Raw genomic sequence first — 16,733 nt, 5'->3', positions numbered from 1 at the left:
GTCTATATAAAATGCATGGATGAAAATGGTCTCAGAGCCGTGTGAACGCGACACCAAGAAGTAAATATAAAGTCCTCAGGTTTCTATGGTGACGAAACGAGTTGTTTGCTTCTCTATCTCCAAGCTCTGTTGTAATATTCTTAGGTACGCTTAATTTGACTGAAATGTTGTGAGAAGTTGTCTCAAGACCAAAGATAGTGTGAAACAAAAAAAAATTTTTTTTTTCCTTTTTCGATAGTTAATGCCTTCAAAAATAAGGTTTTAGTCCATAATTTTAGACTGTCACGCTAGGTGGGCTCCTTACTTACTTCCGAATTCAGCGTTTTAATAAAATTCATGATTACTATTCCAATTTCATTATCTCAACTGACTTTCATTTATCGTTTTCATCGCTCTCATATCTTCAAGATTTCAATAATCCTTAGTTTGAGTTAGGCCATTTCATTAAAATATATTTCCTATTACCAGATGTTGCTTCAAAAAAACTACAAGTTGCTTAATTCGATTTGTGAAAACGTGGCGCCTTTATATTAAACTACTTGACTATCGACTTAATGTTCTTTAATGTTAAACAGCAGCTTCATCAACACTTGCCTCAATCTATGTGACTTTGGTTGACATCACGTTTATAAGAATCTATTCACAGATTTTATTGTTGCAACCGGCTTATGTGAAAGTAAAACAAAAAATTCTAAAGAATAAAAACACTTTTAAACATTATGTTGCCATATACAATAGCGTGTGTGTGTGTGTGTGTGTGTGTGTGTGTGTGGGCGTTTGTGTGGGTGGGTGGCTGGTTAGTTGGCTGGTTGATGATGTTGACGGGCAGCTGTGCTGGTGTTGTCGCTGCTTGAGATTCCGTGCAGATTACAGTTGGAACGTGCTGACACGTGCCACGCATTCACGCCTGCCGTGTGCCCCTCCTCCTCCTTCTCACACGCTCAATAAAACACATTGGTGGCGTTTGGTGGTAGTGTGGTGCCAAGCTTGCATTCTGCGGCAAAAAGAATATAAATAGTGAAAATGTGTGATAGATGAGGTAGATAAGTGAGCGTGTATGAGCATGTGTGTGTGTGCGTGTGTTTGTGTGAAAAGTGCGAAGCGTGAAAAAGCGTTTGGCAAATGACATTTCTGTGCACTCACTATCGATGGGCATCCAGCCGACACGCAGGTTCTTGCTAACATTGTCCTCGCTGATCCACGTGTTCAATGGTTCATAGTACTCCAGAAAGGCTGTGGCAGTCATATTTGTTAATTTTATACTGGTCAGTGGTTTGATGATTTCACGCCAGGGCTTTGAAGAACCGGCGCTCATCATGTCGCTGAAAGAAAGAATTAACGGTAAATATTTATGTGGGTATATCTTTTCTCATAAAAGTAGGTGTCAGTTAAATATAACAAATTAAAAACAAAATTGAGATAAATTTCGACTTTTCGAAGTCTGAGCTACATTATAATTAGCTGTATGTCTCTTGTACAGCTCAGAAATTGAAGAAATAAGCGTTTAAGCTTTGGATTAAGTTACACTAACTGGAGCCACAGGTCCTTTGTGATGTCAGACGGAGGTTCATTATTAATACGAACTGAAGTTTACGTCCAGCAGAACGTCAAAGCTTTTTGAGATGATTAATGGAGACTTCGTGTCTAATTCTTATACTTCATGTAAACCCTTTAAATGCGAACTCCAAGATATCTAAGCCGAGTTCTCGATAAGGCCAGACATAAAAAGAGGTTGTGTTCTAGCCTCTCTCATGCCTACTTCCCTGCACTTTCTACATGTGTCATCGTTAATAATGCCTATACAGCTCGGATATGATCCATGTAAGTTGTGTCCTTTGACTAGGCCAACAACCATCTTGCAGTTTTTTCGAGACCCATGTGAGTAGAAAGTTTATGTGTTTTTCTTCCGTAGCGATCCGGCATGCCCCTAAGCCATACCATCTTATTTGATCCACTGTCAGCCCTTTCGAAAGTCTCATTGTGTATCGTTTTTAACGACTTGCGTACTGAAGTGGTTCGGTAATCAAGCATATGACACTTTTGGCAATCTCAGAATCCATTTCGTTTTCCGGAACGCCCTTGAGGCCTCAAACCTAGTATATATGCCGCAGCTTTCCGGCTGCCACAATATCTTGCAGCTGATTTCGCTGCTCAGATATCACTACAATCTCAATTGGTGGCCGTTTGAGCAATCTTTCAAGTGCAACCGTTGAAAGGGTTTCATAGCGGGAGCAATGCAGAGAGAAGTGAGTCGCTATATTTGCTCCAACGGCTTCCTTTATGATAATTTATTGACAGCGGCCCACCACATCAAAGTACCGCATATAAGATTGGCTTGGCTACCTCTGTGTAACACCATTGCATGAGGACAGGTGATAGGCACCACGTTGACCTTAGCATATTCTTACATGCGTTAAGAGCACCACTAGTCTTTTTCACCCTCTCTTCTACATTGAGCTTCCACATCAGTTTGCTGTCCAAAATTGCTCGCATATTCCTTAGTAGTTAACTCTACCCCGTTGAGCCATGACTGGATCTTTTACTTCCTTGTAAAGAGTACCAAATCCGTCTTGCTGGCATTTATATTTAGTTTAGCCGATAATGCCCATTGGTGTATGACCTTTAGATTCGTATTCTTCACGCTACTAATTGTGTCTAGGAATTTGTCCACCACTAGCATAGCTATGTCGTCTGCACAGGCTATAAGTTTGGATACGTTCCTTCAAATTTTCCCGGAAGCTCTTGTAGCAAACAAAGGACCACAGTTGAGGCCACAGGACACCTTCGGAGGAGTTCCTGTTCACGCTAATCTGAGCAGTCTGACTTCGTTCCATTCTACATTAATCCTCCTGCAGCTTGACAGAGCTTCCGGAATATTAACGACTGCGCCACTGGAAACGTTTGTAAATGCTCCGCTTATGTCAAGAAAGACGTCCAGGGTATACTTTTTATTCTCTAGGGCTCTCTTTATATGTCAAGTTAACGAGTGAAGTGCAGTCTCAGTGGATCTACACTTCGTATAGACCGGATGAGCCTTCGGCAGACTAACTGATGGAATCTTGTCCCTAAGTTAGGTTGGAGTGTCCTCAAAAGGAATGAGGTTTGACTTAGAGGTCTACATTCTTTCGTTTAAAAGGGAATGTCTAAAGGAATGATACCAGCACAGTTGATACCTTCACTCTACTTACTAAAGGAATTTGCCCGCATGTTTGTCGCCATGAAAATCGCAATTGTCCAATGGTTTGTAAGCATTGCGCCTTTCGAACTCGCCTATGTTCAGACAGATGGCGCGATAGATTTGATAGCCCAAGAACTCATCGAATAGTTTTCTGCAAAAATAAAAATTTAATACAATGTTCATTCAAATTTATTCGTGATATTTTCATACTTTGTGCTCCGGAACTGATCAACAATGCCCTCATAGAACTTATAGGGCATATCATAAACACCGGGATCGGTCTGTAGTGGTGGCTCCACGCCCATATATTTCTGCATCAGATTCCAGTAATGACAATTATAATGCTCCGGCTGCACTCTGCCATCGATCATGTCGACCCAGAGTTTTTCGTGCACAAAGTATGTGGGCAGAGTGAGCATAGTGTGAGTGGCCTGAAATAGAAGAGAGCAGAGCGTAAAAAAAGTAATAGAAGAGAGTAGAGCGTAGAAAAATTATAGAAGAGAGTAGAGCGTAAAAAAGCTCATAGAAGAGAGCAGAGCATAAAAAATTAGTGAGAAATAAATGATTTCATTTAAGCTAAATGTTGTTTACTTTTTTTTCTATTTTGATACCCACTCAAAAGTGTTTCTTATCACATTTCGTACCCAAAAATATGCTAATTCTTATCGCTACTCACCAAACGGTATAGACGGTTCAAGTTTAAGAGATCATCATAATCGTAATTCTGTAAAATACCTAAGCGTTGCTTCAAATGCTTCGGTGTGGACACAGATAAAATGACTGCCTCGCCCAAAGCCGCACCAAATCCGGGGCATGCTTCCTGATTGAGTCCAACGCGGAAATTATTCTTCTCGATCGCATATTGCACGGCCGCAATGTCGCCGTGTGTCTGCAGCAGTTTCTTGTAGTAGACTTTGGGGCAGAAGTGCAACTCTACTTCACCAAAATCGAAGATGCGCGACTTGCAATCGGGTCCACCGGTACCGGCGCCCATTTCGATGAAGTGGTCATTCATGAATTCGCTAATTGAAGAAGTATTAAACAGAAATAAATATACATTTAAGCAGACACTTTCGAATTTCTGAAACCTACTCTGTGAGATTCCTGAAGCCAAGCGAACCAAAGAATTGCACACTAATATTAACCAAATCGAACGGTTTCAAACCCGCGCCATCCAATTCGGTCTGCATATTGGGTAACTTCCGTTGTACAAAGGGGTTCTGCAGCACTGTTTCCTTCTTCCATGCCTGATATGTCACTTGCTCCATGAGATGGTGTGGTATGAGACCTGTCGGTGGTATGACGTCATCGCCGTATTTGTGCCGCAAAACGTTACGTAAATGTGCGTGGATTTCCCGATAGAAGGGTCGCAATGAATCCATCAACTTTTCCAGCTCATAGATCAGATGGGGATCTTCGTACTGATCATACCAGAAGGCCGAGGGCTGTACATCTGGTGTGCTCATATTTCGGTAATACGCTATGTAGTAGTGCAGCGCTTCCTTCACTTCGGCGGGCATTTTATTGCGCCATTCCTTCCAGTAATGCTTGATTTCATCAAGATCATCACTGTTCGTGAATACCGTTTTGATTTGATGCACGAACGCCATATTGCATTTGCTCGGCTCCTTCATGTTGCACACCCACTTCTTCCGTGACATGTTCTTCAGCGTGCTGGTGGCACGCTTGAATTTATAATTGATTGGCGGATATTTAGCGCCGCGCAAGATCACCTCGAATTGTCGTTTCAGCAGTGGATCTACAAAGTTTTGCCAATCGAACTTCTGCATTGTGCCATAGAAGGGTCGCAACTTCTCGCGCATCAAAATTTCGGGGCTGAGTGTGTCGTCAGCGAATTGCCGATATGCCGTAGCGCTGGCCCAATAGACATCGTTCATTTGTGTGAGCAAATACTGCGCAGCTTCTTCGTTGAAAAATTCGGGCTCATGTGGGTTGCTGTGATTATATTGTGCCTCTGCGAAGCAGATAAATGCTGTTAACTGTGGAGGAAATTTATTTTAGTTAATATTTTGTACATGGGTCCGACTTAAATCTTCAAAGCACACACATTTCAACTTCCATAACTCGCAGTTCTCCATAAATCAAATTTCCTTCCACACCTCGAAGTCTCTCAAGCTCAAGATTTCTTTGAGATTATGGCGATTCGAGTTAAGGAAGTTCACCTGTATTTATAAATTAAGGTTAGGATAATTTGGTAATTATAGTGATTTACGTTAGAATAAAAATTGCTATAAAAATATAAAAGGCGTCTAGTTATTTGGTCTGGATGCTTCATATTCACTCGTTTGTATTTTAATTGTTGTTGTATCCATAACTTTGTCGGACTTTTAAGATATATATTTCTCAAAAATATTTTCATTTACTGAAGTGATCTGTATACATCGCTACGGAAGCTCAAGAATAACATTTATGAGGGAGCGTAAGGCATCTGAGTTGATAGCCCTTATTTCTTACAATCTCCGGAAATATGTATATGTTTGAGAAAGTAAGGAAATACATTTTATCGATTTCGTTTAGAGCCAATAAAGTCAAAAAAGAAGACAATGTAGGACGGAAGTTAAGTAAGAGTTCAGCGGTAAATTAAAATTTAAATGGACGGAATGTTTGGACTTATCAAAGTTATTCTCAAAGTTCTTAAATACTTCAGGTAATCTCTATATGAGTTGAGCATTCTTTTGACAGCGCTTAAAAAAACAGGCCATTATGTTTCAATACAATATGCCGAAGTATTTTGAAATCTTAGAAATAAAATACCATAGATCACAAACATATTTATTATCATAAAAAGGTATAGATACCATATTGTTGGGCACTACTTTCAATACCCTTCCTCATACATAATGGGTTGTCAAAAAAGTCTTGCGGTATTTTTATTGAATTTTTTTTTTTATTGAAATTGAAATGAATTTTTGATGACTCATGCCCAGCTCTTGACCGATGCTACGGCTGCTACTATGCCGGTCTCTTTCGACCAATTCAGCGATTTTATCGCAATTTTCGACGACAGGCCTTGCGCAGCGTGGCGCATCTTCGCCACCTCTACACCAGAACGAAAACGTTGAAACCATCGTTGTGCGGTGGAAATGGAAACTGTATCGGGTCCATAAACTGCACACATTTTTTTGGCGGCTTGAGATTCATTTTTGTCTTTATATGCCGTATTTTCTCTTTATTTTGCTCCATGTTTGTGACGCTATAACTCACGAACGACTTAAAATAAATGACAATCAATCAAACACGTGTTAGTGCGTGAAATGAGCTTTCCAAAAAGGTATAGCATGACCCGATGCGACGAATAAAACTAGAACTACGCGCTTTCAGCGCCAACTAGCGAAAATACCGCAATACTTTTTTGACAACCTATTATATTGATTGTTCTGATGTGCGCTCTGAGAGTTATATTGACCAGGTTCACTTAAAGTCTGCATTAAGTCTAATTTTATATCACTTCAATTCTCAATAATAATGTTTTTAAGAATTTTAGGTTTTGTGAATGAATACTTTTTACCCTGAACAGGATATATTAAGTAACAGTCAGAAGGCAACGTCGAATACTCTATAAAGTATACATATAAATCATCAAGCTGAGTCGATTTAGCCGTGTCCGTTTGTCTGTTTGTATATGCGCGATCTAGTCACTCAGTTTTTGAGATATTGATCTGAAATTTTGCACACGTAATTTTCATCTCAAAGGTTGGGCATTTGATGGAACCGCCGATGTCGAACCACTATAGCTTATAGCTGACAAACAAACTGTACGATCAAAATGAATTTCTACAAGTAAGGAAGGGCTAAGTTCGGGTGTCACCGAACATTTTATACTCTCGCATGGTAAAGTGATAATCGAGATTTCATTATCCGTCATTTACATATTTTTCAAATACCGTATTTGTGTAAAGTTTTATTCCGCTATCATCATTGGTTCCTAATGTTTATACTCGTATTATACAAAGAAGGCATCAGATGGAATTCAAAATAGCTTTATATTGAAAGAAGGCGTGGTTGTGAACCGATTTCAGCCATATTTCGTACATGTCATCAGGGTGTTAAGAAAACATTATATACCGAATTTCATTGAAATCGGTCTAGTAGCTCCTGAGATATGCTTCTTGGTCCATAAGTGGGCGGCGCCACGCCCATTTTCAATTTTTAAAAAAATCCTGGGTGCAGCTTCCTTCTGCCACTTCTTCCGTAAAATTTAGTGTTTCTGACGTTTTTTGTTAGTCGGTTAACGCACTTTTAGTGATTTTGAACATAACCTTTGTATGGGAGGTGGGCGTGGTTATTATCCGATTTCTTCCATTTTTGAGCTGTATATGGAATAGCTATAGTAGTTTCCGAGATAAGTACAAAAAACTTAGTAGGGGGCGGGGCCACGCCCACTTTTCCAAAACAATTGCGTCCAAATATGCCCCTCCCTAATGCGATCCTTTGTGCCAAATTTCACTTTAATATCTTTATTTATGGCTTAGTTATGACACTTTATAGGTTTTCGGTTTCCGCCATTTTGTGGGCGTGGTAGTGTGCCGATTTTGCCCATCTTCGAACTTAACCTTCTTATAGAGCCAAGGAATACGTGTACTAAGTTTCATCATGATATCTCAATTTTTACTCAAGTTACAGCTTGCACGGACGGACGGACAGACGGACAGACAGACATCCGGATTTCGACTCTACTCGTCGCCCTGATCACTTTGGTATATATAACCCTATATCTGACTCTTTTAGTTTTAGGACTTACAAACAACCGTTATGTGAACAAAACTATAATACTCTCGTTAGCAACATTGTTGCGAGAGTATAAAAATGGAAACCTTTTTTGACGAGATATTATCATGAAATTTAAAATGAATTATTGTCCAAGATAACACTGCAATCTGCGAACATATTGTTCAGAGCGGACTACTATAATATTATAATAAATGGTCCAACAAAATCAAGATATAAATCTTCCTATACCCTTTTATTCTAAATTCTCCTGCGTAGGCTAATATAGTTTGAGTCGAGCCGAAGCTTACGTTTTTCATATTTAAAATTTTTTTTCTCGGTTTTTCTTGTTTAGCACAATTTAATCCTGTTGTTTTACTCTCTCAACTTTATTTTTTCTTCTCAAATAACCAATATTGTTTTCGAAACATTTTTATTTCCTTGTTTTGTTTTTACCAACTGTTTAATACAGATATGTATGATATTAATTTCAAATTTAAGCTTAAATGTTTTAATACTAACAAGCAGTATTGTAAACTGCCCGCTCCACTTAGGGAAGCTCATGTTTCTTTCGACTTCGTTCACGAGCTCTCAACACCGCGCGCGCCGAGCGCTAAAATTAAACTAAAATTCTTGAAGTTTATCAACTAATGGCCTGGCTTTGCTTCAATAATGAATTTTTTATTCATATATATGTGTGTATACCATATAAAGAATCGTGATATGAGCTGACCTATGCATGGTCGGAGCTGATAACCCAACACAAGATGCATATACAAATATAATACAAGAAATAGATCTTTATATACGCACAAGTATGTGTATAACATTATTAATAATTTTTTTTAAAATAGGGATAATTTGTCTGTCTGACTGCGTTTCTTTTCAATATCGCTGCAGAAATTAAAATTTATTACGTAAGCTTTATTTTGATGGCGCTTATCAGGCTTAGGACAGAGTCAAGAACTTTAAGTTAATGAATATAGAAAAAAATTCGAAGATGACAAAATTACGATATAAAGAACAGAAAGCTCTAATTTGGTTTCAATAAGAATGTATGATAACCAATATATAACCACTTTATAACCAAAACTCAAATTTTGTTTTAATATGAGTGGTTTCTAGTACTAAATCGTTTTTTTTTTCGCCTGTGAACTAAAGAAAAGTGACATTAGGTTATATTATATTTTCCATAACTTCCATAACTATTAAAAACCATAGAAAAAATCATTAATGAATAAAGACAAGCCATTATTTGATAAACTTTAAGAATTTTAGTTTAATTTTAGCGCTCGGTGCGTGCGGTTTTGAGAACTTGTGAACGAAGTTGAGAGAAACAGGAGTATTCCCATGCGGTCCTGGCAGCTTGCGATACTACTTGTAAAGCTAGAAAATTTAATCTCAAAATTGAAATATAATTGGCACAAATAAATGCAAAAAGACAAAAAAGAAAATAGCTCTTGTTTCGAAAAAAGTATTTGGTTAATAGAAAAAAAATAAAGATGAGAGGATTAGCCAAATGGAATAAATTGTGCCAGGATAACTCCTTACAGAATCATCTAAAGTAAAAAATACGTATTTTGATAAAAACCTTAACTTAGAACTAAAAATTGGATTTTAGGCAGATATTTTAACACAAAAAAAATTAAAATTTTAGTGAAAATTTTCGACATTTTTTTCAAACAGTTGTAACCGAAAAAAATCTCTCCCTCTCAGAGACCTGTTTAAAATTTCATAAAAATTGGTTGAGCAGTTCTCGAGAAATCGTGGCAACCGACTTCAAAAAAACAGTTTCGAGAAAAATTCGTTTAAAGGCGGCGCACTTAGCCTAGCTAGCCTCTAGCACACAAGTTCTCAAGGCTGTATCTGCGAAACTATTACTCAGATCAATTTGAAAATTAAGGAGAATATTATAGAGGTGTTGTAGAATTTAATAAGACAATAACAAAATTTGAGAATTTGAAACCCGTAAACCCATGTAAGCCCTTAAAAAGGAAGATCGCATAGAAAAAAAATATATTTCAATTTATAAACTTCGGCCCCACTGAAGCTATAATAGCCTTCGCAGGGGAATTTAGCACAAAAGTGTATAAAAATACATATGTACATATATCTTGATTTTGTTGGACCATTTATTATGCTAGTTATATGCGATAGTACTCCGATCTGAACAATATGTTCGCAGATATACTACAATCTTTATTCCAAATTTCTTGAAAATGGTTCGATATCGGCGTTTCCAACAAATGCCCAGCTTTTTGGGATAAAAATGACTTGTGTAAAAATTCAAAGCAATATCTCAAAAACTGAGAAAGTAGTGCTCGTATATACAGACAGAGAAACGGACACGATTGAAACGACTCAGCTTGATTATTTATATAATACTTTATAAGGTATTCGACGTTCCTTCTCTGACCCTGTAAAAATTATTCCGTCACAAAACTTCAAATTCTCAAATTGGTATAAATTGAAACTCAGCTCAGACTTTAAGTGAACCTTTTTTATAAGTACTTTTTTGCAATATTTTATAACAGTATAATGATTCAAATTTCATCATTTTGATTTAACAAGTATTTGAGAATTTCATAAATCTACATATTTAATGATAATTAATCAAATAATTTCTACTTTTTTCAATACCAAAATATTTTTAGCACTAATTTTATTTTTAATATATTTTATATTTACAAAAATATATCTACTTTATTTCTCGTATGTTTTTCGAATTTGTAATTTTTTTTTCTGTAAGTTGATAGTACTGTTAGTGACATCTATGCTAAATTTCACGTCAAAATATTCATTAGTATTTGAGATACGCGTCGTTTGGTGAAGCTCTAAAAGTAAATTATTCGATTTTTACTATGTCTGAATTTCTTGAAGAAAGAAGTGCGATAATGCACCATCTCACCATCATTCGCTTTATTTACCTTCAAGTAACTTCTGGCTATTCAGCAAATTTACGTGACCACACCGAGTACACCGTTTTGACTCAATTGAAGATATAAAAGCTGAATCGAAGAAAGCTCTGATGGCTGGATGATTCTTTGGCATAAATGTATTGCAACGGGAGGGGATTACTTTCAAAAAGATGAAATGGACAAAATTCACCTTTCAATTTTATCACAGTAGTATAAATTCTTAAAACAAAAAAGACACACAAGTTGAGGGATTAAGGAAGTCAAACGCATTTTATTTAGTGTGAAGTACAATCGCTGCAATTAAGTTCGGAATATAACCTCATTCAAAGGTCTCCACGACTTTTGTTGCAGGAACGAATTCGATTTACTCAACTTTCAAGTACTTTTCTTACTAAACCAAGTCATATGTCAAGAATAGCTCGTTTAATATTAACTTCTATAGCTTGAATTGAATCTGATTTAGTGCTTAATATCAATAACTTCAAATAACCCCACGAGAAGTAGTCTAATAATGTTAAATCACAACTTCTTGGAGGCCATTCAATGTCAGAATTTCTTGAAATAATCGAATCTCCAAGCTTTTCTTGCAATAATTCGCACGTATTCTCGACAGGTTGAAACCAGTTGTTGTCAAGTTCATCTTCTTCCAATTGCCGTCATAAAAAATTGGTTATCATTGACCTATACCCCTCTTCATTGACAGCAATGGTGTCACCAGCTTCATTTCGAAAGAAGTACGAACCGATGATTCCACCAAACCAAAAACCACACCAAATTGTCAATTTAGGTGAATGCAATGGTTGTTCATGAATCATCTATGGGTTTCCTTCGCATCAAAATCGACTGTTTTGTTTATTTACGCACCACTCAGATGAAAGTGAGCCTTATTGAGCAAGATTATTTTTTTTTAGACAATTGTTACCGTTTTCAAGTTGTTCCAAGGTAAAATCGGAAAATTCACATTTTCTGTGGTCTGATGGATACAGTTCTTAAGTGAGGACAATTTTATATGGATGCAAGCCTAAGTCCTTTTTCAAAATCCGCCAGGTTGTCCAAACTCTTTACCACGTCTTGAAATCGACAAATTGCGGTCTTCAGCAATACTTGCTTTAGTATTTTTAGGTATGTTTTGAACATATCCAATTACTTTCAGCTTGTTGACAATTTATGTATCATTGCTTGTCTATGTTGACCGGATTATGAAATTATTTATGCAATTTGTACGTCCCCTTCAGCAAAACTTTGTGAAATATTTGAAGTAAACATTATACCTTCCTTCATAATTAAGACTCTTAAATATGGCGGTCATGGGTTGTTCTATGACCCATATGAGCCTTAAGGGCTAAAGTTAAAATTCAGCAATAAAGCACTTTCGCACAACAGCGACTTGAAAGCATTCTAACTGAGCAGCATTGAACCTAAATAGCATCAAACCATAATATTAGAGTACACCATGACCCATGTATGTATATGTGGCTGTGTGTGTAGTTGTGTGCCTAGAGCATTTGTCACCTGAGCCGGCTTATGCAGGAACAACAATAGTTGTTAATGGCTCATAAAAAACCAGCAGCTCTCCGTAGCTTTAAAATGCTCACAGCACATTTGCAGCCGTGTTTATTGCCATGCGTGTATGCTTGTGGGAAAACGCTGGAATGCAAAATATGCATATACAAAAGTAGATAATGTATGTGTGTGTATGGGTTAAGAGAGTGTGGTTGAATCACTGACACAATGTAACAATTTAAAATGTTTGTAGAACACTTAAGTTAGTTATGTGAGCAAAGTGAGCAACTCTCGCCGATAAATATAAATATACTATATACATACATACATCTATACATGTGTATTTAAGTAATGTAAATATATGTATGTATGATGTATGTGATCTAAATAGTTAAGTTGATATTGCTTATTATTAGAAGCTCCTTGGCTCGAAGGAATGCTTCTGTCTGTTTTGACCACAGCGATTACTATGCGACGGGCTGAGGATGGAAGAGCTAACTCTGATTTTTAATCTGTTAATTTTAGTTTTGTCTTCTATCTTACATGCATTTAAGCTTCATATATTCCTTCTTTGTATTCTTTTGTTAATTTTATCCTCCGTATACAACCAGAAGGAAGCGTCGGAGACCCTATAAAGTATACTTGTATATACTATAAATGATCAGTATGTTGAGCTGAGTCGATGTAGCCATGTCCATCTGACTGCCTGTTCGTCTGTCGTCTGTCCGTCTGTCTGTATATATACGAACTAGTCTCTTAGTTTTCATCTTCAAAAAGCTGCTCATTTGTCGGAACTGCCGATATCGGACCACTATAACATAAGTATGTATAGCTGCCATACAAACTGAATTGAAATCAAATGCTTGCATGGGAAACTTCCTCATTTGACGATATATGTATCTTCACGAAATTCGGTATGAGTTATTGTTCATAGAAATAATGTAATATCGAAAGAAATTGTTCAGATCGCTTCACTATAGCATATGGCTGCCATACAAATTGAACGATCGGAATTAAGGGCTTGTATGGAAAAATTTCGCAGTTGACCTGGTATCTTCACGATATTTGGCATGGATTACTGCTTAAGGTAATAATATAATCTCCGAAAAAATTGTTCAGATCGGATTACTATAGCATATAGCTTCCATACAAATTGAACACATAGTTACTAAAAGAAATGCACCTGTGAAGGGTATATCAGCTTCGGTGCAGCCGAAGTTAACGTTTTTTCTTGTTTTTTTTTTTTTTTAATTTCTTCAATTTTTACCAAAGCATTTGGTGACTCTTGTAAAGTGGTTGTAGTATGAGGGCCAAAGAGCTTGTCAATAAAATAATTCTGGACAAATATTTCGAATTATGCTTTCTCACTGATCTTGTTTCTGGAAATAAGTATATTAATCTTCTTTGGTGATTGTTTACTGGGACAAGAGAAGAAGGAGAACATTATTTGTAATTAGACACAGCTTTCGGAATTTTTTCCGGGAGTTTTGAAAAATTAATCCAATCTTCAGAGAAGTCTTTTCAAAAGGTTCGCTAAAGGTCAATAGGTTTCACCTTAGTTTACGATCAAACTATGTATATTGTACTCAATACTTGACGCTTAACTAATTAATTTTCCTAATATGCTTTACATATTTACCGATATCATAGGTATATTATAGCTAGGCATGGTATTGAAAATAATGTTCTTCATTTAATAATATATATGTAATTTTTTTAGTAAAAAGTCAGCCATGGGTTAGAATAGGTTAGGCCATATGCACTCGAATTTGATCAGTTTTAGATGTGTGGTGGAATACCTTAAAGGTAATATTGGATTGATTTAGCTTAAGAAGTTCGAGAGATATATATATACATTAGACCTATTATCGGACAAGACCACCATGCCTCTTTTCATTATTTGAATTGACGGCCTTTTTGTGGGCGTGACAATGGCTCATTTGCAATAATAACCTTCTATAAGTGCTAAGGAATGGGTGTGCCAAGTTTGATCAATATATCTGAACTTTTACTCAAGTTATCGCTTGCACTGACAGATGTATGGCCGGTTAGGTTAGATGGGCAATCCCTCAGCAAGGCAGGGGATCACTTTTTGTACAGGCTTTTTTGAAGATAAACGAAAAACGCCATTAGTTGCATATCAGCTATCGGCAATACACCCTAAACTTAAAAAAAAAAATCTCCTTATGTGTTTTAGTTTTATTTCCGCAATTTTACCTGGATGTCGAAAAGTCTGAGATCCGAGATGTGCTGAGGAGGAAGTGCTGCTTTTCTCATCTTCCTTCAAATATCTATTCCAACTAGTATCCGATTGAACAATGTACAGTTAGAACTCCTATAACCTTTGAAAGATGGTCTTGGCTGAGAGCAAAGAATTCCTCAGGCCTCTTATGATGTATCCTGGGCAGAAAGGACTTTGCGAATACCAGCTTGCTGGGCTGGTGTCTGAGGCCCAATAGTACAGTGGTGAATCATATGAAGTTATCAGTTACAGAGTTTCCTATAATACCGTTGTGGTCAGGCACTCAAACCAGTCTAATCATAAAATAAGTCAATGCTGGAGATAAAGAGTTCTCTTTTCACTAGCCTTAACCGCACAGTCAGCGAAATTAAGGCTAACGTCGATATCTTACTTTCAGAGTGGATGGTCACCACTTTTCACCCATGCGTTTCTCGAAAGTATGTGAGCAGAAGCGACAGCTAGGACGACCTCAAATTATTCAACTCAATTATTTTAGAATGAAATCGAAGTGTGGGAGATTTCCAGTCAGTTGAGGCAGCTGTCGCGACAATAAACCTTGCGGCTATATCCACCAGTGCCATATGTAGCAAGACGTTCAAATATCTTAAGAACTAACTTTGGCGAGAGCTCTGCCGATTACCAATGGTTACTATACAGCTGTACAGGGCTACCGCTGCCTTCCTTGCTCTTTCCGTGATGTAGAGTTTCCACGAGAACTTCTTATCTAGGATACTAACTCGGTCAGCGGGCTGAGAGTATAAAAATCGTGCTCTCTTAAAAATTTTATAACACAATAAGTATAGGATTATATTTTTGTATACTCAAGAAGGTCTTAAGTTTATCACGAAGTTTGTAATACTAAGAAAGAAACGTCAGAGATCCCATAAATAAATATGTATATACCATAAAAGGTCCTCAGGACAAGCCGAGTCATTAAACCATGTCGGCATCTCTGTCTGTATATACGCCAACTAGCCCCTCAGTTTTTAAGATATCGATGTGAAATTTTGCATACATCCTTTTCTCACCATAGAAGCTGATCGTTTGTCGGAATCACCGATTTTGGACAACTATTTCATATAGCTAGCAAACTGACCTAGCCAACTCAAATCTCTGTATGGAAAACTTTTTGAATTGAGCTATATAGCTGCCATTTAAACTGACCGATCAAAACCAAGATAGAAATCTTTTTACTCGCTTTTATGGTCTAAAAATGCACTTGTGAAAAGTATTATGACTTCGGCGTGGTTAACGGTTTTTTTTCATCGAAAAATATTTTTTTATTTCTAAGACATTGAAGGTCAGGCTTTCGGAAAGTTTCCCTTCCATGTTTAATTGATGAGACTGCAGTTGAAATGACCTCAAAATAATATTTTTTTATGGTCTGCTAATTACTCAAGGAGATAAACTTTCATTTAAAACAAAGGTGACGAGTTTATGCTCCACATCGCGAATAAACACCCTAAGTATTTTTTTAATTTTTAACAAGGCACTTTCCATCACTTGTACCCTTAAATATGCTACATATATGTATGAGTTTGCGACTTCACTTTTTGCCGCATTTGCGTGACTTACCTATAATTCGCATTACCCCGCACCCTCACTCGTTTGTTATCCGCCCTACCACTTCGCTTGGTCGCTCCCCTTCGGCTGCATATAATTAACTTAACCGTACACACCACTTCCACCTTCCCCCGCCATATTTTCACTGTCGCATTTGCATGTTCTGCGGGTTTCAAGTCAAAGCAACAACAATAAACCAGCAAAGAAATAAACAAAAATGTCTCGGTGGCGCGAGGAAAAAAATCCGAAAAGCAAAAACATCGCAATCAAAATGAGTTTTGTGATTTCCTTACACACTATGAATTCCGCTGTTTGCTTTAATTTTTCCTGCGAACACAAACATCATAAATGTAAGTGTGTGTAAATTCATTTGAGTGTGTGTGTCGGTGTGTGTGCCCCGCCACTTGTTCGTCAACACACTTATTTTCGCTGTAGTGTTTTGTTTGAAGTTTCTCGCGTAAATTTTGTTGTTCTTTCCCCTTCCCCTCCCCCCTTTCGTTGCGTTTTCACTTTTCTTTGTGCAACAAACTTTATGTTGCACACACAAATACTCTGCCACAATGTGACAGTTAACACTACTGCCCCTACAAATAAGTTTGCT

General features: G+C 37.2%; 2 protein-coding genes across 2 annotated transcripts in view; one reads left to right on the top strand and one right to left on the bottom strand.

The window, feature by feature from the left end:
- The window catches only part of LOC126757347 (sodium/potassium-transporting ATPase subunit beta-1-interacting protein), a 265,042-nt gene that overhangs the window by 232,695 nt on the left and 15,614 nt on the right, over positions 1–16,733 (top strand). The gene's annotated exons all lie outside the window — the stretch shown is intronic.
- Positions 501–8,513, bottom strand: LOC126757357 (angiotensin-converting enzyme-like). Its single transcript, XM_050471197.1, has 7 exons — positions 8,429–8,513; positions 4,271–5,178; positions 3,855–4,200; positions 3,389–3,609; positions 3,189–3,329; positions 1,144–1,322; positions 501–994 (listed from the first exon to the last, which is right to left on the bottom strand). The coding sequence occupies exons 1-7, from the start codon at positions 8,468–8,470 to the stop codon at positions 942–944; spliced, it is 1,890 nt and encodes a 629-aa protein (XP_050327154.1). The 5' UTR covers positions 8,471–8,513; the 3' UTR covers positions 501–941.

The sequence above is a fragment of the Bactrocera neohumeralis genome, chromosome 4 (genome assembly GCF_024586455.1).
Source record: "Bactrocera neohumeralis isolate Rockhampton chromosome 4, APGP_CSIRO_Bneo_wtdbg2-racon-allhic-juicebox.fasta_v2, whole genome shotgun sequence".
NCBI classification, from domain to species: domain Eukaryota; kingdom Metazoa; phylum Arthropoda; class Insecta; order Diptera; family Tephritidae; genus Bactrocera; species Bactrocera neohumeralis.
The sequence above is the reverse complement of the archived record's forward strand: the minus strand, read 5'-3'. Positions and strand labels throughout refer to the sequence as shown.